The sequence below is a fragment of the Amblyomma mixtum genome, chromosome 4, assembly GCF_055824585.1.
Source record: "Amblyomma mixtum isolate Tamu chromosome 4, ASM5582458v1, whole genome shotgun sequence".
NCBI classification, from domain to species: Eukaryota; Metazoa; Arthropoda; class Arachnida; order Ixodida; family Ixodidae; genus Amblyomma; species Amblyomma mixtum.
This window is the reverse complement of record NC_143015.1, coordinates 111,937,884-111,965,094: the sequence shown is the minus strand read 5'-3', so window position 1 is coordinate 111,965,094 and position 27,211 is coordinate 111,937,884. Positions and strand designations below refer to the sequence as shown.

At 49.6% G+C, this 27,211-nt stretch overlaps 1 protein-coding gene across 6 annotated transcripts in view; it reads right to left on the bottom strand.

Moving 5' to 3' along the window:
* Window positions 1-8,491: 8,491 nt before the first annotated feature.
* LOC149347897 (uncharacterized) overlaps window positions 8,492-27,211 on the bottom strand; it is a 49,315-nt gene continuing 30,595 nt past the window's right edge. For 5 of the 6 annotated variants that reach the window (XM_089587722.1, XM_089587725.1, XM_089587724.1 and 2 more), the window contains 4 exons: window positions 25,147-25,314; window positions 22,755-22,921; window positions 21,357-21,458; window positions 19,402-20,590 (listed from right to left, as the gene is read on the bottom strand). In XM_089587722.1, coding sequence (XP_089443848.1) covers window positions 21,425-21,458; window positions 22,755-22,921; window positions 25,147-25,314 — 369 coding nt within the window. In that variant the 3' untranslated portion in view covers window positions 19,402-20,590; window positions 21,357-21,424. The other variant, XM_089587727.1, reaches the window with a different exon arrangement.

The window sequence follows — 27,211 nt, the reverse complement described above, 5'->3', positions numbered from 1 at the left end:
TGCCAAGTAATGTTCACATGCTTTTCGGGAGTCCGTGATGATTATTCTCGAATTGGCGTGGGCGGCAGCAAGCGCTATCGCTACTTCCTCGGCCGGCCCGCATTGAATTCGGGGCTCGAAAGGAGAGTCCATCAACGTGCATTTCCTGGTGAACGACAGCGGCCGAGTAAAATCCCGTGGGCGATGGCCCTGCTACGTCTACATAATATACACCGGGTCGATGTCGTTAAAGGTGATGGCCGGATTGAAGTTGAATTCCGGATCAGGCTGCGGATGAGGCGATGCCCGGTGAGTAAGCGCGCGGGCGGCAGCGTCGGCTGCTTCGTTCCCTCAAGACCCGCATGAGCCGGAGCCCACACGATGGTACGATGGGTCGGAAACCCTGTGTATTCGCATGCGTGGAGGATTTTGAAAGCACGGCCTGGAATATACCCTTGCTCAATATTGCGGCAGGCGCCCCTGGAGTCCGTGATAATGACTCGGGACTCTGGATCTGCGGCGGCCAGTGCAATGGCGATCTCTTCCGCAAATGTAATGTTTGGGGCACGGAAAGTAAGGCCCTGAACGGCAGTGTTTTGGTGGATGACGGGCGCCGTGTACCAACCCCCATGGTGTGGCCCGGCCGCATCCACATAGAAGACACCTGGCTTATGGCCATATTGTTGAGAAATAGCCTCCGCCCGCGCGAGACGCCGACCGTCATGGGTGTCTGCAGTCACGTTCTTTGGAAGGGGTCGCACCTGGAGTGCAAAGCGCCAGGCTTCAGGGATGCGGACCCGTTCTTCCGTCTGTGTTGCGTAGGATATGTGTAAGCGGGTCAGAAGGCGGCTCCCCGCAGGTGTTTTGCTCAGGCGCAAGTATTGATTGTTAAGATGAGCTTCTCGTAACTCCCCAAAGGTGTTGGTCATCCCCAGATCGAGGAGACGCTTGTTGGACGTCGTTATGGGGAGGTCGAGCGCTCTCTTATAAATCTTGCGGAGAACTACTTCTAAGGCATTCTCATCGCATTTGCGTAGCTGGAGGTAGGGAGCCGAATATAAAATCTGGCTGGTTACGAATGCATTGGCCAGCCGCAGGGCATCTTTGCATCGTAGTCCCCCCCTTTTATTGGATACCCGGCGGAGCGCCTATGATGAATGAAAAGCCCCAGTACCCGGATCTCCTCGTCTTCGGGTATCGGTCCGCTAAGTAGGGAAAGGGCAATTTTGGTTGTGCACTTTGAGTTGGGGCGTATGTGCACAAATTCCGATTTTCTCGGGGAGCATTCAAGACCACAGCGACGATCGTATTCGTCCACAATAGCTGCCGCTTGTTGCAGGTTGGTCTCGATGTCTCCAACCGATTGTTGTTTTGCCCAGAGGGTGATGTCGTCCGCATACAGAGCGTGCTGCACACCGGCGACCTCTGCCAACTGGGTAGGGAGCTTCATCATGGCCAGACTAAATAGTAATGGCGATAGGACAGCTCCCTGTGGGGTCCATCGTGTGCCAAGTTGATATGGGCCATATTCTGTGTCTTGTAGCCGGATATAGGATTGGCGATCTATAAGGAATTTTTTGATATAATTGAAAGTATTGCGCCCACAGTCTGTTTGCGACAAGTGGGATAGGATGATCTCGTGGGTCACATTGTCGAAAGCCCCCCGCAGGTCAAGTGCGACGACTACTTTATCATTGCTGGGGTGCTCGACGGGGTCGATAATCTCCTTGTGAAGTTGCAACAGGACATCTTTTGCTGACCGGTGTGGGCGGAAACCGTACATGGTGTCTGCGAAAATGTTTTGCTGTTCCAGGAAAGCCGACAATCTGTCGCGGACCATAGTCTCCATCAGCTTCCCCACACATACTCTCAGAAGCGAGCCCGGCGGTGGATAACCACCTCCTCCACGTCTAGGAGGCACGACACAGCCTAGTCCGCCGCTGGTGTCGTCAAAATCACAATCGGAAACTCAAAATTCGCATCGCGGAAATCACCCAACAGGCGGCACACTACGCGGCCCAACTCGCCGACTCCAATTGGGTGCACCGATGCAACACTGCAGCTCGGCAAATGTCGAGTTGGAGTACGTGGCGCCTCTTCCGCGCTCTTATTCATCCGGCAAAAACCCGTACTGAGACACAAAACAGCTTCAAAGGGCTATATATAACTTCACTGGAGACACGGCAAAACTGGCCGATGCGCTCCGCGATAAATATTTGAGCATATACCAGGATCCCCGTGGTCAGGCGTACTCGTATACAGGTTCCGAGAAAGCGGATTTGGATCAACCGTTCCAGCTCTATGACCTCAAAGCGGCCCTGGCTAAAATGAAGCGAGGTACAGCACCGGGCCGGGACAAGGTGACGGTAAAACTTATTGCCAACCTCCCAGATCCCGCCTACGAAACTCTCCTCGATTACTTCAAAACTATCTGGATTGGAGGCACACCACTCCCGATAGATTGGAAAACGGCACTGTGCGCTGGGGGCGGCAGTGTGTGCAGACGTGTCCACCAGCCTGGCACCTCGGATGGCTCGGGTTCTTTTCGCTATCGTTACAGGATAGCCCCTTCTGCCACGGCTCGTAGTCACCCTGGCCGTGGCCTGCAGTACACTCCGTCCTGCGTGGATAATGTACCTCAGTGGAATCTCTGTTGTATTGCTTTTCTCTCGAGGGATATTGACAAACTGCCATTCATGATCTGAGAGAACCTACCATGTGCGCTCCACCCCATTCTCATTCTTCTAGTTATTTCCCTCTCATGATCAGGACCAGCGGTCACTACCTGCTTTAAGTAGAGATATGCTCTTACTACTTCCAGCACCTCGCTACCAACTGCGAACTGCTGTTTCCTTGCTGGCATAGAGAAGTTGAAAGGGTCGACGTCGGCGGTGAATAGCATTGGCGAGATCGTGTCTCCCTGCCTGACACCTTTCCGTATTGGAATTTTATTGCTGACTTTATGGAGGACTATAGTAGTTGTGCAATCGTTATAAATATCTTCCAATATTTCCACATAATATGGCTCCTGATTATCAATGAAGGCTATATGTAGGGGGTTGTTTATATTCTGCGCATTTCTCTATCATCCGATTGATAGGGTGATTATGGTTTACTGTCGAGTATCCTTTACGAAAGCCTGCCTGATCATTTGGTTGATTGAAGTCTATGGTTGTCCTGACTCTATTAGCGATTACCTTAGTAAATACGTCTCTTTTTTATGAATTAAGATCATGTTAGCGTTCTTCCAAGCTTCTGGTACTCTCGAGGCCGCAAGGCATTGCGTATACAGACAGGGTGTAGCACTCTTCGGCTACATTAACTATCTTATCCATATTTCTATGCTCGATTTTCTCTATGTTAAACTTTATGTCGGCTACCTTGCGCTAATTTATTAACTTCGATAGCTCTTTAGTCTCCTGAGATAGCTTGCCGGTATCTTGTCGAACCATTAACCACCTACTTCTGCGGCGCACTCTGTAACGATAGCTGTGAGATTATCATTAACTGTTTCAACACTACGGTCGCCTTCATAAGTTAAAACCGTAAATCTGTTCTGCAACTCATTAATAGCCTTCCGCTTCGCTAGTTTCCTCCATTATCTCTTCAAATCTAAGCTAATAGGAGACCTTACCATTGTGGTCGTCGCTACAACGGACCTTTCCGAGGATCTCCATATCATCTACGATACCGGCTTGAGCGCAGTCGCCCATCAATACAGTGTACTGTGATTTTACTTTGGTCATTGCCGATTCCACATCTTCATAGAAGCTTTCAACTATCTGGTCATCACGGCTTGATGAAGGCGCGTAGGCCTGCACCACCTTCAGCTTGTACCTCATATTAAGCCTAATAACGATAGCTGCCACCCCCTCGTTAATACTATTAAACTAGTGGAATACAAATTGCGCGCAGAACCGTAACACATTGCCAGGACAACGCAGCGAGCTATGGGAAGAAAAACTATAGGTGTAACGTTAAGAGATCGGAAGCGGGCGGAGTGGGTGAGGTGGGCTTGGGCAGGGCATGTTATGCGAAGGCAAGATAACCGCTGGTCTTCATGGGTAACGGAGTGGATTCCACGCGAAGAAACGTAGCAGGGGGCGACAGAAAGGTGAGCGGATGAGACTAAGAAGTTTGTGGGGATACGCTGGCCGCAACTGGCAAAGGACTGGGTTAACTGGAGAGACATGGGGGAGGCCTTTTCCCTGCAGTGGGCGTATTCAGGCGATGATGATGATGATGATTGTAAAACTAATTTCCCGAGATTCTTTTAAAACCTCCGTGTGGGAATGAAAACCATTCCCTCAGCATTCCGTACCAATTGCTTGGTTTGGTTTGGTTTATGGCGGTTTAACGTCCCAAAGCGACTCAGGCTATGAGGGACGCCGTAGTGAAGGGCTCCAGAAATTTCGACCACCTGGGGTACTTTAACGTTCACTGACAGCGCACAGTACACCGCCTCCATAGATATTCCACCGCCGCGGCCGGGATGGAACCCGCGTATTTCGGGTCGGCAGTTGAGCGCCATAACCACTGAGCCACCACGGCGGCCCGTACCAATTGCATCAAGGAAGTAAAGCCGTAGGGAGGCCCGCACGATGACGCCCTCTGGAATCGGAGTGGATAGGATAGGATAGGATAGGATAGGATAGGATAGGATAGGATAGGATAGGATAGGATAGGATAGGATAGGATAGGATAGGATAGGATAGGATAGGATAGGATAGGATAGGTCTTTCTTTCTTCTCCTGTGTGTGTGTGTGTGTATGGTTTGGCGCCTTTGATTTTAATGATGAATAACTACCAACTAGCCCAACAACAAGTTCTTCTAGGATAGGAAAACTTTTAATGTCCAAAAGAAAGAGGCTAGCCAGAAGGCTACACGCCTAGACGACGGCCGAAAGGTCTTGACTCTCGGCGGCTGCTTCGGCCAGTCGGACGAGTTGTAACTGAGTCGCCGGGTCGGAGCTCAGCAGTAAGGTCTCCGATTGATATTTTGTGTTTATACCTCGTCCCTGCCGGAGGGCATGAGGACATTCCCATAGTATGTGGTCCAAGGTGGCCCTAAGTTCGCAGTTTGCGCATTTGTCTGAAAATTGCCCTGGGTACATAAGACTCCAGAGGGCCGGGTTTGGAAAGGTGTAACTTTGTAACCGGCGCCAGTTGATGGCTTGGTATCTGGACAAGGATCTATCCGCTGGAGGAAGTCTAGCTCGATGCAAACGATAGCGCTGTGTAATTCCTCTGTAGGTCACCATGCAATCCCTGTCTGTAAAGACCATCTCACTCGGGTCCGCCCGGAAGGAAAAGCCTCGGGCGAACTCGTGGGCCGTCTCATTACCAGGCAGGGATTAATGTGCTGGTATCCAGACTAGTGTAATTTTCCTATCTATTACATGACGGCTTAGAATTGTATTCGTTAGAGGGGAGACCCGGCCCCTGCTGAAATTTAGTGTGGCAACTTTGGAGTCACTGATGATGTACCCGCTTTTGTGCCTACACAAGCCAGTGCTATGGCAGCTTCCTCTGCAGTCTCTGGATTACTCCAGAGTATGGAGGCACTTATTTTGAGTTACTATTGACGACCCCGACGGTCATCGTGTTCTTACCATACTCAGCGACATCCACGTAGACCACGTTCTCGTCTTTGTAGGAGCGGAAGCATTTCTCTAGCGCCTCTGCCCGTTTGGCCCGGCGCACTGAGTGATGAATGGGATGCATATTCCTGGGTAATGGGGGTACAGCTATATTGTCCCGAATTTCTCCGAGCATGTCAACTTTGGCGGTTGTTCTGTTATCTCGGCTCAGATTGAGTTTTTCTAGAATGGCCCTGCCGGTTGTGGTCCCGGCTAAGAGTTCGATTTGGGACGTTCTCACTGCTTCCGTAATTTCTTCCAGGGTATTATGCATGCCTAGCTCTAGGAGGCGGTGAGTGTATGTACGGATGGGCAATCCTAGAGCTTGTTTCGTGCACCACCTGATAAATCCATTTATCTTTTCCTTTTCTCAAACTATAAGATCGAGGAAGGGGGAGCATACGAGATACGGCTAACTACGAACGCCTCTACCAGCCGTAGGAGATTCTGCTCTTTCATGCCGTGTCTCCTGTTGGCAATCCGCTGTATGAGTCGTGCGCGCAGTTCTCTATCTTAGTTATTGAATCACCGTTATACCCGTTGCTTTGTATAATCATTCCTAAAATTCTGATTTTTTCAACATGAGGAATCTCCGCCCCTTGGGTTTGTAATTTGATGTTAGGGATGGTTCTGTTTGTCTTTGATGCAGAGGTCGATAAAAAAGAAGTTCAGACTATTCGACCTCATTTATGGCCTTCTGTAGCGTACTTTCGATGTGCGCGTCGTGTCCACGGGTCATCCACATGGTGATGTCCACATGCAGAAATTCAAGCCATCTATCCCCTCCAGCCTCTTCGGGAGCCGTGTCATGGCCAAGTTGAAGAGAAGAGGGGAAAGTACCGAATCCTGAGGTGTGCCTATGCTGCCCAAGTGTATGTCTTGAGACTGACTTTCACCAAAGTGGATGCGCGCTATCCTGCCCGAAAGGAAATTGGCAATGTAGTTGTATGTGCACCCCCCAACGTTTAAAAGAACCAGGTTTTCTAGTATCGCGTCGTGTTTTACATTATCGAAAGCTTTAGGGAGGTCCCACTATTACTTTCGCATCGAGCGACTCGGTGTCTAATATGTCATGTTTGAGCTGTATCATGACATCTTGCGTGGACAAATGCGATTTAAAACCTACAATCGAATGGGGGTATAAGTCGTTGTCTTCCATGAAATTGTTTAGTCGCGTTTGTATGATATTGTTCCATCAGTTTTCCAACGCAAGATGTGAGGGATACAGGCCTTAGATTTTCTAGATTTAGCGGTTTCTCTGGCTTAGGTATGAAAATTACCTTAGCGGTTTTTCATTGTTTGGGAATCTCACCCTTCTCCCAGCATTCTTGCATGAAGTTGGTCAGCGCTGTTATAGATTTATCATCTAGGTTTCTGAGCATTTTGTTAGTTACACCATCGGGTCCGGGGGCTGAATCGGAGCGGAGGACTCGCTGGGCAAGCAAGTATTGGGAATAAATATCGGAATAAAAAAGCGCATTCCCAGTAAGAAATGATTCTTCCACTGACATCCAATTAGGCCTATCTTACGTTATAGCTGATACCACCTTATTAACAGCATTTTTTTTTTGTAATCCACTCAGTTACCTTTAGGGACGAATGGTTGCCATGTTCTCGCATCGCACGCCTAGCAAGCGTCTATTTCTATTCCCTGATAATGTCATCAAACCCATTCCACCTTTCCTATGCTGATATTTGGAATGAGTAGACGCAGTCTTCTCATCGTGCATTTCCAATACTTAACAGACTCTTATAAACCGTCGCAAACATCGTCCAACGTTTTGGGCACATACTTTTCCTTGATCATAATTCTCATAGCGGTGCGGCTTGCGCGTTCACGTAGTCAATCACAACCGCTGCGCTGCCTCAAGGCCCAACTCCATGGGTCCTTTTCAGCGCGCCCAAGCGTCGGACCGAGGAAGTCTGCGCATGCGCGACGAGTCGGCCGCCGCCGTGCGCGTCCACGACGCTCGGAGCAGACAGTGCCAGATGACGTGCACGCTACTCGCGGCAGCACGCGTGCTATTTCCGGCGCACCACCGTCGACCAATCAGTGGACGTTCTGCTTCTGTGTTTTCCGGAGCGGGTCTTCCAAGCACGTTTTGAGCTAAATGCAGCGCGCGACTGGGCGCGTACTCGCGCCATGCTCTTGGACTTGTGAACTTTTTTTGCGCGTCAAGGCGCGGCGCATAGCGCCAGGCGGCGCGCACGGCGCATGGCACGTAGCAAGCAGATGTAATCTGGCCTTAAAGGGGCTCTGAAAGTCCTTCCGAGGAGAGCACACCAACTCGCTTAATCACTGCATTGTATTGTCATGGAAACCCGAGCCAAAAAAAAAACATTTCTACACGCAGCAGAGGACCCACAATCACTCGCGAAAGTTAAAAACCCGGTGACTTTTTCCCTGCTCGCACCCATCTCCGTCACTCGCACCTGCGCATACAAGTTGAGAGATGGCTATTGGTTAGATTCTTTCAAACGTCAGGCGGCTTCCATGGCTGCGGCCAATAAGCAGCGCAGCTCCGGCGGGTCAGCAAGCTCCGCCCCCGGAGGTGGGGCCGGCGGAGGAGCGCCGACCTTCCAGCGTGCAAAAAAGTGACGAGAGAAGAGGGAAAGGCGCTTAAACACGGACATTCAAGTTTTCACTACAGATAACTCAGCTTGTACAAAGCGCATTAAAAAACGTCATCCTGGACAATATTCGTAAAATTTCCTGCTTTAACATCCCAGGCATACCGAAACATTATTAGAGCCCCTTTCCCAGCCCCATTTAACAGTTTCAAATAGACACTCGGCCACAACAATCGAGAGCGCTCCGCGACTGACGACTGGAGCAAACGTGCGCGGATGGGCTCCCTCCCGACACCGAAAGATTCGAGTCACTTATTTTTATTAACAATAAATAGCCACTAACAACAAACAACATCACAATCAAAATAATAAGAAGAAGAAAGCGACAGAGGCACCAATCCAAATTGCATTATCTCATGCGTAAAGGCGCGAAGCATGTCTGCCATCTTCCATCTTGCTTCTTCAGTTTTATGAGGCTGCCTCTGACACGACGTCGACCCTTTAAACTTCACTACGCCAGAAAGCCCCACACGGACTTGACCTTGCCCAGCGCTTCGCGCACTACGGACGCTGTCTCCTTGCTTGCGGCTAGGATTCTGCCCAAATCATCAACAGAGTAATGATGGTTCACTGTTTCCAGTGCCCGGATGGCCTTCCCTGTAGAGAAAGAAGAGGATATAGGCACTTAGAACGCCGTGAACCCGCAAATATGTGATTATAAATCTGCGCTTATACTAGACAGATCCAAAATTGCTGAAAAAAAAATGGCTGAGGCTTAACTTGGTTAAGCCTGGAGAATGCGAAGCATCATCGTGTCGCGTAATTTGGAGGCGCACAACCACAGCGACGGCGCGAGGTGGGCCCCCGTTTCTCCACTGTCGTGACGTCATCGTGTCACGTTGTGTGACGTCATGTATCACGTGATTTGGAGGCGCACAACCACAGCGACGGCGCGAGGTGGGCCCCCGTTTCTCCACTGTCGTGACGTCATCGCGTCACGTGGTATGACGTCATGTATCACGTGATTTGGAGGCGCACAACCACAGCGACGGCGCGAGGTGGGCCCCCGTTTCTCCACTGCCGTGACGTCATCGTGTCACGTGGTGTGGCATCATCGTGTCACGTGATTTGGAGGCGGACAACCACAGCGACGGCGGCAGGTGGGCCCCCGTTTCTCTACTGTCGTGACGTCATCGTGTCACGTGGTGTGACGTCATGGATCACGTGATTTGGAGGCGCATAACCACGGTGAAGGGCTGAAGTGGTAGCTAAAGTAGTATGCTTCGCATAAAAAGAAAACGATTTCAAACTTGAGCGCGGCCGATGTTTACCTGTGGGTCAAACTACCAGTACTCATGGAGAGGTGGTGGTGGTGAAACTTTATTTCCAGCGGATGTAGAGGAGCGACACGAAGTCGCCCCCCGCTTAAATGCGGCCGCTATCACTTGGGCAGCGGCGGCGTCTTCAGCCAGCTGGAGGAGCTCATGAAGAGGTAAAAGGATTGATTGTTGAGAGCAACCGCTCCACTTTCTAATCTTAATCTTAATTTCTAATGTTTCTTCTAATCTAGGCCGCTCTGCTCAGCACAGACCCATAGGAACAGCCACCACGATAGATATAGCGGGCACGCAAAATAGCGACAGCCAATGGAGTCCTGGACTAATGGCGCCGTCTGAAGAGGGATGAAACCCAACGGTTAAATAACCGGTTTTCTTCGTCCTTCTTTGGGAGCAATACTTGAACACGTAACTAGGTGCCATCACCCTCAATCCAATACACGAGCAGGCGAACGTTATCCCCAAAGCAGGAACGCGCAAATACTAGTTCTGAGGGGAGGAAACACATGTAACGCCAACTAAGTCTTAATAGCAGCGGTATTCGCGCAATCGAAGTGAAAATGAAAGGCCTCGAGTAAAAAAAAATCGCTTTTCTCCTCCCGCTTACACCGGCGTGTTCATATTTCATTCGATTCTGCAGAGTATATACTTCAAAGAAAACGTAACGTTTCACACGTATCCACTACGTTTATCCACGTTATCCACTAATGGATAAGGACGGCTGGCAGGGAGATACGAGGATCGATACGCGTATGCAAAGGAGCTCCCCGTTCCTTTGAAGAATTCTGCATAGATTATTAGGGGTCTAATTTGCGACTTTACAATGGTATCGTTAACAAGCCGCTAGCAACTCCTTTTTTAACTCTCCACTCTATTGACTGGCGCACCTTCAGACTTTCGCGATGGCGTATAGGCCTTTAGAATTCGTTAGGTTTGCTAAGGGGACTCTGGGTGATTAAAGCACTACGCCTGAGGAGGAACTGAACTTCCTCCACAGTCCAAGAAAATGAGCAACCCACCAAGAGGGGCATTTCATGTACCGATCAATCAATAAAATCGATACTCCTTGGATAACAAACTGCTTCTAGTAGAAATGATGCATCCTTATGTGAACGTACCCGTCGGTGCGCAAGCCCTTCTTCGCGCACCCTGCTGCGCGGAACACAATGGCCGCGTTCCTGCAGACCTGCTCTCTGACAGCGATCCACTCCCTGGGTGTGTGTGGCCGTCAGAGCTGCCCCGAAGAAGAAGCGTGCGGTTGTCCGTGATGTGGGCTGACAGGCCCCCGAAGAAGGCGCCTCCTCCGTCCCATGCGGCGCGCTCATCGGCTGCGACCCGACGGCGGCTCCTACAGACTCAGCGTCTCTCTCGGGGAAGTCTGTCGCGTCAGTGTACAGCTCCTTGATGGTCGAGTTCTCCTTTAGAGACTGGAGCACCGGGAGCCAGCAGTCATTTCGGAGAGAACTCCTGAAGAGAAGTCGTCGCCTCGATGAATTGGGCGATGACTGACTCCAGTTCCTTGTCCAGATGTACGAGGTGAATGTCCAAATGGACTTTGGTCAGTCAGCCGGGTGAGTTCTGGCTGGCGGTGCCAAACTTCTTTAGTCAGTCAGCCGGGTGACTTCTGGCTGGTGGTACCAAACTTCTTTGGTCAGTCAGCCAGGTGAGTTCTGGCTGGCGGTGCCGAACTTCTTTGGCCGGTCAGCCGGGTGACTTCTGGCTGGTGGCACCAAACTTCTTTGGTCAGTCAGCCGGGTGAGTTCTGGCTGGCGGTGCCAAACTTCTTTGCCCGGTCAGCCGGGTGACTTCTGGCTGGTGGTACCAAACTTCTTTGGTCAGCCAGCCGGCTGAGTTCTGGCAGGCAGTGCCGAACTTCTTGGAAGGAGTCCTGTGTAGCTCCCCTGTGAGCACCTCAAGACTGGCTCGATCACCGAAGCGCGGGACCCCAGATGGCCTTCCCCGGCCGAGAAACGTAGGCATCTGCTGGCTCCATGGTGGCGTAGGTCGCCAGCCAGCAGATCCTCGGGTATGAGCTGTTTGATGAATGTGGGAAGAAGACAATTCGCGGCAGTCAATATAAAAAGTCATGCCCTTAACTTCAAGCACTATTAAATGGGAGTTGAGATGAATTGTTTAAACATACGTCTTACAAGCAGCACTTTGAAGCTTAAAGGTGCACTGAAGAGGAATTTGAACTCGTATTTTTACCACTGGAACTCGATCTGCACGTTCCGAACGTTCTTGGAAACTTCGAATTACTGCCCTTTGCGTCCGATTTCCCTAATTTAAATCAGATTAACGTCGGGCTACCGCGTTTGTTTTTTGAATTCCCCGCAAAATGTGGGAGGAGTCGACCAACCTTTCAGCCACACTCGTGGCGGCTTGCCTCTCTACCGTCGGCGGAGTGATACGCAGTGATCGGCGAAACCAAGAGCACACGCGCATTTTTATTTCCCTGGGCCTAATTTGCAGCTATGTAGTGGGGAAATTAGGGAAATCGTCCGCACAGGGCCATAATTCGAGGTTTCTAAGAAAGCTGGGATACCAGCTATATCGAACTCGAAAGGAGTCCCGAGGTAGTTAAATATATTGATAATTCCACATGTAGAAAAAGCATACATTGCACCCACATTAGTGAGGCACTACTTGCAGCGATGTGCTACCCGTCGGCTTGCTGGCAGGGAACCCGCTGGATAGGTGCCGCTAGGCCTAACCTGCTTAGCATCAAGCCCCAGCGGAGAGTGCTTCCTAACTAGCCACTCCCTATTATTGCCTATCATAATCACTACCTAAGAAAACATGCAGCCAGTATACTATAAATAGAATAATCTAGCCCTTTGAGGCAAGGATTATGTTCTGTATCGAGAAAAATTTGATTTCACAAAAGCAATCAGAATCGACCAAAAATGTCAAGAATTCTACATGCCGCACAATCATGCTCACAGAATTTCATCTGCACTGAAAAACAATAAAAAGAATCATTCGCAGCAGCTTCCGCAAACAAAACTCTGCTATGGTGTCTTTCATTAAAACATTCCCCTCATATGAAAAGAAAAATTATAGGGGTACATAAGCAATTACTGTGTGCAAACGCGCGAGAATTTTCGATGTTCTAGAGGCCCGTGTGTACTGTGTGGTGTACGTGCACGTTAAAGAACCACAGGGGGTCTGAACACCCGGAGCCCTCCACTACGGCGTGCCTCATAGCCTGAGTCGCTTTGGGACGTTAAACACCCATAAACCAAACCAAACAATTTATAATAAAGCGACAGGTATCTGTACACGAAAATAAATTGAGATTTACTGTGAGCTCACCTCCAAAGTGATATAGTGATAAGGTCCAAAGTGATAAGGACATTACTTGCAATGTGCCACAGGCCCCTAAATAAATAAGGAGGCCAACCGAAATAGTTGAAAATGAACTACATATTCATTATTAGTCAACCATCCTGCTAGTTGGTTTGTTTATAGTATGTGGGTGTTTAATGACCCAAAGCAACTCAGACTACGAGACACGCCGTAGTGAAGCGCTTTGGAAATTACGACCACCGCGGGATAGTTAACCTCCATTTACATCGCACCATGCCGATAGTTAGCCCCGTTAAGCTGTATTGTGACGCCATACATCCCTGACAATGGTACGCCAGAACAAGCGCTCCTCTAACTCAAAAAGACTGTTTTTAAAAAGCTTGCGGACAGTATTAAGTGAAACATCACGTATATGATGAGGGTGGGTTACAGAAATGGCGTCTCACAGGTATTCTCAAACTGATAAAGCCACACTCAGTGGCAGGAGTTCTTGTTTTCCAACCAACGCCGATTTCCCCTCATGCTATCGGCTGTCTCCCCATTTCGATACGAGTAGCCCCGGTGCGATGTCTCTCTGCAGAGCATTCGCAACACGGCGTTTCACGGCACTTGGAAGACAGATGCCAACCTTCCCTGACTGCTGGAGTACACATCTGGGAAGTCCTCACCGCCTCCGGCCAGGTTCCACATCCAAAGCGTCGACGGCTACCCTGTGAAATCGACGTTAACCTCATTTTAATCAAGATGCAACAGCAATAGCAGTTCGAGTCCCAGCTAGTGGCGAACAGCGAATTAAACGAACGGGCGGCCTTTCACGATGCTCCCAGTCTCCGGCGGCGCGACTACTACGGCATCAGTGCAAAGAACCGATAGCGAGGTAAAAAAACCAAGGCGTAGGCCACAGATTTAGTCAGGAAATGACTGCTCGCCTGGCTATAAGCTGCTCGCACTGACGACCTACTAGCCGAGGTGCCGGAGACCTAGGGCATCATGAAAGTCCACGCGTTCGTTTCCTTCGCGAATCGCCACTAGCTTGCACTTGAACGATGCAAATTATTTCTGATATACAAATATGAGGTGCACGGCGTACGTCACGTGCAAGCTACAAACCATGCTGGTAGATGTTTCGTTGCATAACAGTAGCGCGAGATGCAAACGTGGAACGTTACAAGGGCAGCGCACTCATATTTACGATTCGATATGCAACTCTATACACGTTCCCTTTCATTTCTCCACTCTCTAAACAGATAGGAATAAAAAGGGAGTAAGGTTACTCCTTTTACAGATTACTACAGATTACTCCTGTTTTACTCCCACATTAGTGTATTCGTGCTTAGTGTGCAGAGTTGATCCGAGAACATGGCGTAAATATTGTAATTTGTTTACTATAGTGTGCTCATATGCGACCTGCCACCATAGTATCTATGTGTTTATTTTATTTCTTTTTTGCAATGGCTTTTAAATGAGCCACAGGCATCTTCAAGCTATTTTCATCAGCTTTTCGCCTGTGGCGCTTATTCTAAGTGCTGTATGCACTTTTCCGAAATAAAGTGAACCTTACTTAAGATAGTCGCGAGGAAGTGCAAGTGCAGGAAGCACAAGACATGAAAACACTCTCTGCCATATGCGCAATCTTTTTTTTTCATCGGCGCATCAAGGAAACATGTGCACTCGTCCCCACGACGTCCGTCGACGTCCCCCACAGTTGCGCACCCGGCTATGTAGCCGCGCCAGAAGAAGCTCCCCTGTGAACATCAAACACTTAAAAGCCGGCATCGAAGCGTAAAGGTACGGCCAAAGTAGACGGAACATGCCATTGGGCCCTAATATTTTTCACGCGTTACCTAATTGGAATGTACATGCTTGAGGTGGATGCTAATGCGCTTTCTCTAGAACAAAGAATGTTTCTTTGTTTTTTACGCGGAAGGCGAGAAGAACAGAATATCGAGCTCCGTTCACTTGTGCCCGCACCTGTACATGCCAGTCACGTGCTCCTCCACCTCACCTGTCCCCGATGTCTCGACGTGACAGAAAGACGTGTGTCGACGTCGCAGAAACACCCACGTCACGGCAGCACTGACGAAGCTGACGGTGCTCCCGCGGCCTATAGCGGCCCAACTGTCGCCTTCTGCGGCGAGGGATGCATGAGCCTGACAGGAGACCGGAACAGGAGCCCTGCAGTTTGACACGCAATAACGATCAGCGATGATCACTACAAAGGCAAGACACAGGACTTGTCCGTATTGTGAACAAGTAGCTAAATTAACGCGCTCGCGCTGCTACGAGAGCACGTATGCACCAGAGCTTCTTTCATGCACAGAAATTGGGCAGTTTTTTTTGCCACTTTATTTTACTCCACACCGTCAGCCTTGAACACCCCCTCCCCCCCCCCCTCCCTTCCTTGTTACCAGAGACCTCGTGGTGGTCGCTCGTGTCAACTTTTAGATCAGTGCAGCAACCCACACTGGGCCCATGCGAAAGCATTGACGCCTCCTCGACACTCTTTGTCCCTTGTCCTTGTTCGCCTTTGGAGCCATTTTGACGACTGTGGCTGTATTGACATCTTCTCACTGTTTCGTCGTCCATGGCTATTCCGACGTCCAAACTGCTCCACATCAACCAAATTCGCCCCATAGCGAGATTTTTTTCATCCTCTACTTGATCCAACCAAGCATTTTTTTCCCATATCTCTTTGTAGTATGACAGGAACGTCCGAACAAAATTGCGGCCACGTTTTGCGGACACTTCTTGGTGACCCGTACGTAACCATATAATCCTTTCGCATTACTAACGACATCACCACATAGCGAAGTCACATGAGTGTGCCTTCATCTGGAGGGCCGCCATCCAACTTTCTCTCGACGCCATCTGGCCCTTTGTTCCTTCAACGTTGGCTGCGCCGCTCGTCAGAGTGACCTTTAATTGGCTGAAACGCTCCCAGGCAGTGGGGAGAAATACGAAGTGGGGCCGAGGGAACCGCTGGAGCATCCTTAACACCTCATTGGTGAGCGTACTTTCCCGACACATTCCTCGATGCAATTAACATAGTGAGCACTATTAATTTCAGTATCCTTAGACGGAAGACTCAACCACGCATACCCATTAATCTTATTATGAATGCCAATCCCTTGCGTTCAACCACGTACCACCACGTCGGCAATCCGCGCGTGCGAACTGCTTCATTTAACATCAACGCGCAGAAGTGCATTGGCAAGATGGCAAGAGCACAGTTTATGGCCTGAGCGGTGTGCACTTATTCTTATCTTCTTTGCCCTGCCGGTTAACAGCGTCTGCTGATCGCTAACGTTAAGAAATCTAGACCCATTTTTATCGCGACGACCGAAAACGTCACGGAGGGTTGCTTAATCGGGCTGATGTAGAAGCAGCAGCCTTGCGGCTTGTTCTGGCCCCGGAATTGTGCAGGGATAACCGCTGCGACAGAATAATTGTCCACTATAGCCACCAGAAAGCCAGGAAGGTGTGGTTGAGGTAAACGCAAAGTCCACAGCGGTTACTTCAGCGCATACATGAAGATTTATCATCCCCCTTTTTATTATCTACAAAGATTGCTTACGAGCGCGCAGTAGCTCTGGAATGGATTTCCGGCCGGCCTTCTATCGGACGCGACGACGGTATTTCAGGCGACCGGGCTACCCAAGGAGCTGGCGGGGCTGCGAAATAAAAAGTATAATCAGAAAGTGCCCATTATGTTGGACCAGGAAAATATAATGCTGTGAAGAAAGAACGAAGACCACAATGAGACGTGCTCCAGCAGTCTAATGTATATATTACCGGATACATGAACGAAGTTGCTGATATTGTTTTAAACTCTCATCCTGTTGACATTGTTAACCATTTCAAATGTCTTGGTGTGATATTCACTGCCAATATGTCCTGGGAATCTCATGTGAATTTTGTATTAGTGTAAGTTGCTCGAATAACCGGTGTAGTTGGTCGTCTCCGATATATGCTTTCTACTAAAACAAAAATATTGGTGTATGATTTTCTTTTCTGTTCACACGTCAACTACTGCCACTTGTGTGGGGCACAACTACATTCTCTAACACACAAAAAATATTCCATATGCAAAAACGGTATCTACGGCACATGTACAATGCTGGCTACAATGCAACCACTGCAGAATTTTTTCACAGTGCTCATGTTATCACAGCCCACAAGCTATACTGTTTCCGTTTGAGTGCTCGGTTTAAATATGAAGTGAAAAAAAATATTCATAGCCTGGATGCCTTGGCACATTTAGAAGGAAATGCTAAATGTTATCAGACTAGACATGGAGAAAACTGGAAGGTTGCTGTACCACGCTTGAATTCTGGTATGGAGCGATTGTGTTATTCTCTGCCATCTCTGTTAAACTACTATCAGTCACTGAATTTTGATTTATTTAGTTGTTCCACTGTTAAACTTAGAGACATGTTTGCCGATTGACTAACCTGATTTTATATATTCTGATGTTTGTTTTACCTAGCTCAGGACTTTTTTCCTTTGTTTTGCACTGATGAAGTGCCTTGATTTGTTTATTGTTTTTTCATTATCTGGTGCTGTCTACACGCTGCCTTATATATGGGGCTGCTGACTCGTCAAGTTGCCAAGTGGCAGCTTTTTTCCCGTAGCCCTCCATCTGTAGCACCGATGGAAATAAAGATTTGATTTGATTTGAAGTAGCAGACGCCTGTCAAAGAACGCCCTGCAGCCAATAGGGTCCACCGATCTTCATGGCGCCGCCGTTAATCAAAAGAATCCCTATTATTCCTATTATTCTCCACGCATAGGCCACGCCCTCCCATTTTAGGGTAGCAGGTGTAAAGAGATCGGCCGATGCCAATGTCTAGACGGCCTCCTCCGAGGGGCGTCTGGCGCTTTTTTTCTGGAGTTGTATACACAAGATAACATCGCTGTCTGTACCAAGGAGCAAGTATTTGACGCGCATGCACACACAACCCGAGCAGCTATAGATAGACTGTCTCTTCCAATGGAGTACACAGACTGACCGCGTGCTCCGCTGGAGAGAGATATTAGAACTCACACGTGCGCTGCAGCAGAAGACGCCGCCGGATGCCACCTGTTCTACCGCAAGGCAGAAGGCGGCGAGGTACCGCATCCAAAGGAAAGCCGCTCCAGTTCTGGAAAAAGGCACCAGAATAACTTCTCTTTTTTCTGCATCGTATACAAGCGAATGTATTCGTATAGTGACATATCACTGCCATTTGATTCAAACGGCCTATAGTTTCACCATCATGTATTCCTCTGTGTCTATAGCGATGTATTTCGTCTCTCTCGGAACAAGAAGGAAATGCAGAGAGTCGGACAGACGTGCCTTAAATACAGCAGTTGTAACACACCCGATTCAGACAGTGCAGTAACGTTTACACCACTGACCAGTAACATCTGGAACATATCGGACCCATCGCGCGCACAAACCCGACGAGGCAATAAAGCAGGCTCTAGTGTGACGTCACGAAGGGCATGATGGTCCATCACCTATCGCTTTCGCGGCGCGCTTGCGAACCTAATCAACATTCAGTTGGAAGACTGCACCCACACTCTGAAGGCGATCCTCGGAATGTCCCATCGGTATAGCGCACACAGCAGCAGCAATGGCGCTTGCGTTACGGAGGAAAACGTGGATGGCGGTGGGTGAATTAGTGGCTTTGGAAATCTGCTGCCGGTCCATGGCGGCCGCACATGAATGGAGGTGAAATTTGAATTGTCTGTGTGCTCTTCTACATCACTGAACGCCGCAAAACCGCAGCTGGTCTAATTTTATCCAGAGCACACGGTGCTGTAAGCAATGACCTTCAGGTGATACAGGGAGTCTTTCACGCACTCTCTGAGGCTCGGATCGAACGGGTCAGCCTTGCACGTGACGGCAGCAGTCGCCTGCGTTTGGGCATATGACGACGATGAGGCACGTGAATGACAAAGGCAAGCGAATCTCTCCACTGCCATGATTAAGTTACACTGCCATGATTAAGTCTAGATGCTGTTTCGGTGCTATATCTGCTACCAGGCCTCACAGATTACTGTAACCAATTTTGTCGACGTCTTTGAAGGCAAGTAGGGACGTTTCAGTGACAAGACCGCGCGGCTTGGCTCTTGTGTGTTTGCTTCCACTGTAGGGACTTTACCCGTCGTCTTCCCCTTTTGGTTGGCTTCGCCGCGATGCAGCTCGGCACGACCGCCACGGATGGCGTGATTGCTGCGCGCGTGTGTGTGTGTGTTTGTGTGTGTGTGTGGGGGGGGGGGGGGGGCAGATGGCCCCCTCTGCTGCTCGAGATTTTGCCACGTACGAACGTCCTTTCCGTTTCCTCTTCTCGTGCTGCTCATGGCCCTCTCTTCGTATCCCTGCCTAACAGCGAACCGGAAAGAACGCGCCAATTATTCTCACTGCCCTACCTTGTGGACCCTGCCTCGTCGTGGAAAGCACAGCAGCAGCACCACCGCCTCGTAGTGGTGCTCCGTAGCTATAGAAGGCAAGCAGCCACAGCAAAACTGCAGCTGTCAGCTACATCATCATCATCAGCAGCCTGAGTACTCCCACTGCAGGACAAAGGCTTCTCTCACGTCTCCTGTCCTTTGCCAGTTGAGGCCACCGTATCCCCGCAAACTTCTTCTCATGCGCTCACCTAACTTTCTGCCACCCCCTGCTACGTTTGCCTTCTCTTGGAATCCACTCCGTTATCGTTAAGGACCACCGGTTATCTTGCCTTCGCATTACATGCCCTCCCCTAGCCCATTTCTTCGTCTTCATTACGACCAGGGTGTCATTAACCAGCGTTTGTTCCCACACCCACTTCGCCCGCTTCGGATCTGAACGGTACATCATTTTTTTCTTTCCATAGCTCGCTGCGGTGTCCTTAAGTTCAACCCTCTTTATTAGCCTCCACGTTTCTGCCCCATAGGCGAGTACCGGTAAGATGCAGCTGTTGTAGACTTTTCTCTTGAGGGATACTGGCTAACTGCCATTCATGATCTGAGAGAGCCTGCCATATGCGCTCTATCCCATTCTTATTCCTCGGGTTGTTTCCCTCTCATGATCCGGATCAGCGATCACTACCTGCCCTAAGTAATCATATTCTCTTACTACTTCGAGCACCTCGCTACCAACTGCGAACTGCTGTTCCCTTGCGAGACCGTTGAACATTACTTTGGTTTTCAGCATGTTAATTTTTAACCCCACCATTCTGCTCCGCCTCTCTAACTCTTTGATCGTGCTTTGCAGTTCTTGTCCTGAGTGACTTAGGAAGGCAATGTCTTTAACGAATCGCAAGATTACTTAGGTATTCCCCATTAACTCTTATCCCAAACTGTTCCCAATTGTTCCCAACACTTCCCAGCTGTCAGCTACAGAGGGCTACAAATTGTAACTTAGTAGCCACCGTACTTAGTTCGCCGATAGGGTATTCTTCGACGTGATTATTCCTTCGACGTGGTTATTCCGACGACTCTCGGTTTCGATTCCCTTCAATCGAGGCTACACCCACGCAATGGTTTCGTTTCAGTTTCAGCTCAAACGCATTGACACCGCGTTCGCGACCTACCTCCGTACCGGCAGCTGCTGGCCAGGACTGCTGGCCAGAACGTACGTGCACTGCAGCTTCGTGCAGACCGCTATGGAAAGGCGCGATCGGGTGCGACGTACGCCGTCCGGCTGTGCCAGCAGCCTGCTCTGAAGGACGCCCCACTCCGCCCAAGGCATGTTCCGGAGAGGGTAGCGGTGGGACGCCGCCAGCCGACCTGCATCGTCGGGTCGCGAGACACTTCTCATCATTAAGAGACTGATGTGGACCAAGCACGGCGAAACAGCGATTAGTCGTCCGAGTAGATTCGAAAACAATGCATTGCAAGATGAAAGAGAAATTAGATCATTGCGGCGACCCGCACTGGAGTAATGCGAAAGCAAAGCATCCACATACTATATCGACGTCCGTGGCTATTCTGACGTCGTCCATGCACTATATCGACGTCAATGGCTATTTCGACACCTAAGTGTAATTTTCGCGTCTAAATAATTACAACGCACGAACCGAATTTCTTCCCACAGCAAGATCTCATCACGCGCTATCTAACACAATAAAACTTTTGGACATATGTCTGTTGAGCGACACAATAGGGCGGACAAGTTTTGATGATGCCACATAGCAGTCTAATGTTTCCACATTAATAAGCACGCAGCACACCTACGAGTGTGTTAACGAGCAATTTCACAATGACAAGGCACCCGCCCGAAAGGAAAACATGCGTTTATGGCATGAATGCCAAGACAGAGGAGGACAACCATGCCTTTTGTTGTAAACGTTACGCCTCCTTTTGCAATCTATCTAATAAGCGCCAAGAGCCTTCAACATATTGACCAAAGTTTCCCACAATTCTCAGCAGGTTAGCTGACGGAAAGCAAATCAGCACCACCGCTCCGCGTCAGCGCATAGGCTTTTCTTGCATCTAGATCCGAACCTTGCGCCGTGGCCACTGGCGGTTTCCTTCTCTCTCAATGATCACTCACCGTGTAGAGCAACCAAGGCTGTGGGACCGCCTCCTCTTCCTCGCCGCTGTCCACTCGACGCTGGTATTCTACACGACCCGGTGAGGTTGCACACCAGTCAGCCTGCACAAGGCGAATCTTAATGTGAGCCTCCGGGAATTCACAGCGGTATATAATCAACCCCTCCAACAACATGCACAACTTCGGCTGCTCTTCACCGAGTGGGATGAGGAGTACAGCCACCTCATCTACATAGTGGGTATCTCCAACTTTTTCCCTTCCCACAACTGCGCTGAAAAGAGCAGAGCGTGTGTGTCAATAAAAAAAATATAGGCAATGGCTTAGCTCTGGTTAAGCCAGGATATACAAGCGAAAAGCTTCAGTTATGTTTGGTTTCACGGCCGTCCACTCACCACTCACTGCCTGTACGGAGGCGGAGGAGGAGACGGACATCGGTGCGGTTAAAACTGCACGCAAGAATGCGGAGAGGAGGGTTGCCGGCTGCGACGCGGGTACACGCGGCTGCAACGAAAGGTCAAACGGTGTGCGAGGAGCCGAAGCGCGCAGTTGTAGCGACAGCGAGGAGGCCTCACACATGCGCAGTAGCGCGCGGCTGCATCGAAAGGTCAGGCGACGGAGTTGGCGGCGGCGACGGCTGCGGCAGCAGCGAGGAGCGACCACCTGTGCAGCGCGTGACGTCACTCAGTTTCGCGCATGCGCATAGCTCACCAGTTCGGCTCACGTGAAGCTCGACTCTGACCCGTTTAGTGAAGCTTTTCGCTCCAAAAAGCTCATGCAGGGAAGTGTCTGGTACCCTTGTTTGTAGCCGCTAGGTCTGACAGACAAAGATGAAGCATAGTACCAAGCCTGCACAAGTTTCGTCCAGGCTATAAAACGTGGCGAGCAAGACGGTCCTGTCAATATTTTCGAAGCAATACACGCTTTTTCACCTTTCAGTGTCTTCCTGAGCGCACAATCAACAAATTCACAAGTTCTGCAGCAGTGAACTAGATGCCAAGCTGCGAGGGCAAAATAGTTTAAGCAGTTAATGCTGAGTAACTCGAGCCTTTCCGCGAATATTACTCTGATACTGGCGAACTACTATTGGTCCCTGCTCTCGACAATGCTTACGTATCTGACCGTAGGTATGGCATGCTTGTCAGAATGACGTTATGTTTCATGCAAACGTATTGAGTTGGGTCTATTCTTTCCTGTGTCAGTCGTACCACCTGAACTGTCAACCAGGGATTTGCTAGGATATCTATTGCGCCACACCTAGCACTGTGTCAGGCAACCTTCATTCATACTGCTCACTTTGCCAACGAGCCGTTTCGTTAGCCAAAGAATGCCCGCAGAATTTTTTTTCCCGCACACATATGTTATCTCACAAAAGGGAAGTGATCCTGACACAAACATTACCTTTCGCCAGCGACAATCTCAGCAGCAGCGTACAGGTTATCCAGTGACACGCTTCTCCTGTGACAATGTTTTCGTTTGCGAGCGCAGGCGCCATGAATGCTGCCAGCGCTTGTACTGGACCGGGAGGACGCCGACTGCACATCTGTCCACCTGTGAAGCTGTGGCGCCTGCAAGAGACGCGGTGGTCGTCTTCCAATTTCTGGCTGTATGCGCAGGTTTCGTTTTCTGGTATCACACAGTGCACTCATGAGGTCGTCTGCTAACAAAGACCAAGTGTCGCCTGTTCTTTTCGCAGTGCCCCACTAGGAGTAACGAGCGGGCAGAGAGCACGTGACTGCCGCGCGGTTGTGTGGCGTACACTAGTAGGCGCGGCTAAACCACGGGAATGACCCCGAACGCCACCACCCGTTCAGCGCAACGCTTTGCCGGTTGGAAACACCTCTGAACAAAACACTTGTATTGCGTAAGCAACACCGCGCCAGGTTGCGAGCCGTCGCGTAGGCCCCGGCGGTGGCCTCGGATGACCTTGAACAGCGTTGCTTCAGCCGCGCTTTGCCGCTGCCGTCGCTGCGCAGCGCGTCAGCGCCACCGGGCAGTTTGCTCTGTCTACGACAGATGGCGCCACTAGAAGGTCCGCCAATTGTGGGCTTCGAAGCCGGCGTTAGCAGCATTGGCACGCAGTGCATCGAATGATATCGGTTAAGCAATTAGCCTCATTTCTAGTCAGACCACATAAATAAAAAAATAACCCCGAATAGGAAATTGGTCAAGTTGCGCAATTGAACCAGGGTCTCCAGAGTGAGAGACAAGCACGCTAATAACTCCGCCATTCCAGCTCGATAGTTTGGAATGAACAAAAGCGCGTCTAGTGAATACAGTGTCTTCCTTCACTCCCATCTTCTCCCCTTCCCTTACGGCGAGGTTCAGGTGTCCACCGATATATGCGAGTCAGATGCATTTCCTTTTCTCAAAAACCAATTTACCGACGAGCAAGACGTACAGTCGAACGGGCTATGGCGTTCTCTGGACTCACTCGCAGCGTTGCGGAATGGTCATGTGACCAAATATGGCGCCGCCCATGCTCCCGCGCTGTTAAGCGTCTATAAATGCGCGCTTGCCATGACGTGAGTGCTTTGCTATGCAGTCCTCTAAGGAGAAATGACAATGACAGGAAGAAGCGAGAAAGCTAAGGATGCAGCTCGGCGACAACGTTCTACCTCGCAAAGTGGTTCCACGTCATCGGTCACTGATGAATCTCAACACCTGACTGCTCAGGAACAGCGCAATGCTACCAGGTGAAGGCAACGCGCCGAAGAATCGCCAGAACAACGCGCACACCATTGCCTACGCCATTTACCCGGTTTAGCCAGAGCTAAACCCCTGCCAATTTTTTCGAGGAAATGAAATGCACAGTAATTCTCTGTCTTCTCGCTGCACACCAAACCTCGCCGTACAGTAAGGGAGGAAGTGGGAGGGAAAGAGAAAGAGGGTCCGTAATAAAGAAAATGGAAATTGCACATGAGGAACGGAAATTGCAGTAACGGTCTCGCATATCTTGGAGGCCTATCTCGGTGGACACCCGTCATCCGTTCGTAGAAGAAGGGAGGAAGTGGGAGTGAAAGATGGAATAGAAAGAGGAGGCCGTAATGAACTAAATGAAAATAGTATTTGAGAAAAGGAAATTACTTAGTAACTGTCTCAAAATCATTTCGACCAACCGAAAAGCACGACACCTCTGCTGACAGCATTCTGTCGACAACAATGAGGCATTAAAGGCTTTTGCCTTAAAAAAAAAGTGCGTGCTAGAGGGAACCTTACCCCCTTTATACCCCCATAAAGGTGTATTCGTGGTTAGAGTGCAGGGTTGATACGTGAATAGGACGCAATTAAGAGGGAGTCGCAAATGCGTGCAATAAAAAATAAGAAAACAAGTGCCCACTCTCCTGTATGCGCAATCTTTTTTTTTTTTCATCCGGTACGTCAAGGAAACTTGTGCACTCGTCAACGTGACGTCCGTCGACGTCACCCACAGTTGCGCAATTGGCTATGTAGTCGTGTCAGAGGAAGCTGCCCTGTGAACGCCAAGCACTTAAAAGCCGGCATTCCACCGGTGCTTCTGCCGTTTAACCCGCTCAACAACAAACATGACATCTAAGCGTACAGGTGCGGACAAAAGTAAACGCATCATGCTATTGGGTCCTAATATTTGTTACGCGTTACCTAATTGCAATTGCCAGTTATGGTATGTACATGCTGGTAGTGGATGCTATTCTGCTTTCTCTAGAACAAACAATGTTTCTTTGTTGTTGTTTTACGGGGAATGAGTGAAGAGCGGAATATCGAGTTCCGTTTACACATGTCCGCACCTGCACATGCCTGTCGTCCACCTCACCTGTCCCCGTTGTGAGAACGTGGTAGCAGCGGAGCACGAATGTGGAACACCCACACTGGAGAAAGCACTGCCGACGCTAATGACGGTCCTGCGGCCTATAGACCCGCCCAACTGTCGTCTTCTGCGGCTAGAGATGCATGAGCCTGATGGGAGACAGGAGCGGGCGATCTGCAGTTTCACACGAAATAACGATCAGCGATGATCACGACGAAGGAAAATAACTGCACTGCTCCGCATTGTTCATGCGGAGCTAAAGTAACGCGTTTGCGCTGTTTCGTCGCTTAGTGCACAAAGCGCGTATGCCCCGGAGCTTGTTTCCTGCGCAGAAACTGGGAAATTTTGCGTTACTTATTTTACTCTAAAGCGTCAGCCTTGAACAACCCCCCTTCACACACACACACACACACACACACACACACACACACACACACACACACACACACACACACACACACACACACACACACACACACACACACACACACACACACACACACACACACACACACACGCACGCACGCACGCACACGCACACGCACACGCACGCGCACGCGCACGCACACACACACACACACACACACACAACAATCGTATTACTCCACATCAACCTAATTCGCCCCTGGGCTAAATTTCGAACACCTTTTGCGGGCACTTTTTTGGTGACGCGTACATAGCCATATCAAGCTTTCGCATTAATAACGAAGTCACCACACTGCGATCTCCCATGAGTATGGCTTCATCTGGAGGGCCGCCATCCTCCATCTTTCTATTGGGGCAGCCTCGCCCTTTCTTCATCCCTGGCGGCGACGCTCTTCAGAGTGACCTCACGCGATGCTCGGGGGCGTTGCCGAATAAGGAGGGTTCTGGGGCCGTCGCATAACTGCATGACGTCGAGGAGCCAGAGGAGGACCGTGAAAGCGATGCGTTGGCTTGCTGCTGCTGGACGAATTGTGGATGCATGGATCCACCCCTGACAGTGTGCGTGGTATGTGGAGTTAAAGGGGCTCTGAATGCGGCTGTGATAAAGCTGCAGTACGGCCAGGATATTGAAGCCCTCCAGTTCACGAATATTGTCCAGCAATAATTATTTAAACGTGCTTTGTAGAAACTGAGTTACCTTCTTATTGTGCTCGCGTAGCCTCTCGTTTAGGTATCTCCCGGTTTGGCCTATGTAAACCTTACCACATGACAGTGGCAAGGAATATACGACACCTTGTGCACAGTCAACAAATTTCTTCTTTTGACTCTGTGTACAGCTTTGATTTTTCGTCATCTTACATAGTTTCGGGAGTTTATCTGGGGCCGAAAACACTACCTGAACGCCTACTCGTTGGCCTAGGTTTTTCAGATTATGGGAAATCCGGTGCATGTACGGAACTACTGCTTTTTTCCCACATTTCCAGGCTGAGTTTGGCATTTGGAATTATTTTTACCAATCATCCCCTCAGCCACTGACACTAAGATGGCCTTAGGATACCCAGCCTCTTGTAACCGTTTTACCTGTTCCTGAAAACTGCTGTTCACACGGTGCCCACACGACTTTTCCAGAGCCTTTTTGAAGTACTTGTTGACAATGCCTCTGTTTTATGTAAGATTATTATGTAAGATGATGAATCCTAACTCTGTGAAAAATCAAAGCTGTACAAAGAATCACAAGAAGATATTTGTTGACTGCGCAGAAGGCGTCGTGCATTCTTTGCCGCTGTCATGTGGTAAGTTTTACATAGGCCAAACCGGGAGATGCCTAAACGAGAGGCTACGCGAGAACAATAAGAAGATATAGAAAATGAAAAAGGCAATCTTTCAGAACATTGTGAGGAATGTAAACCAGATATATGCATGCCGAAGTTCGATGAATGCCAGGTGATTAACAAAAGCAGAAAACAGCTAACACGGGAGATTATTGAAGCGAGACGAATAAAAAAACTTAGAAGTGTGTAAGCATCCCGTCTCTATCTCTATCAAAGAGAGAGATGATATTTCTTGATGCCTGGAACAAAATGTGATGTGACTTGCGGTGTTATAGGCTTTTCGGACGATAATTTGATGCTCTCGCACTACTTAA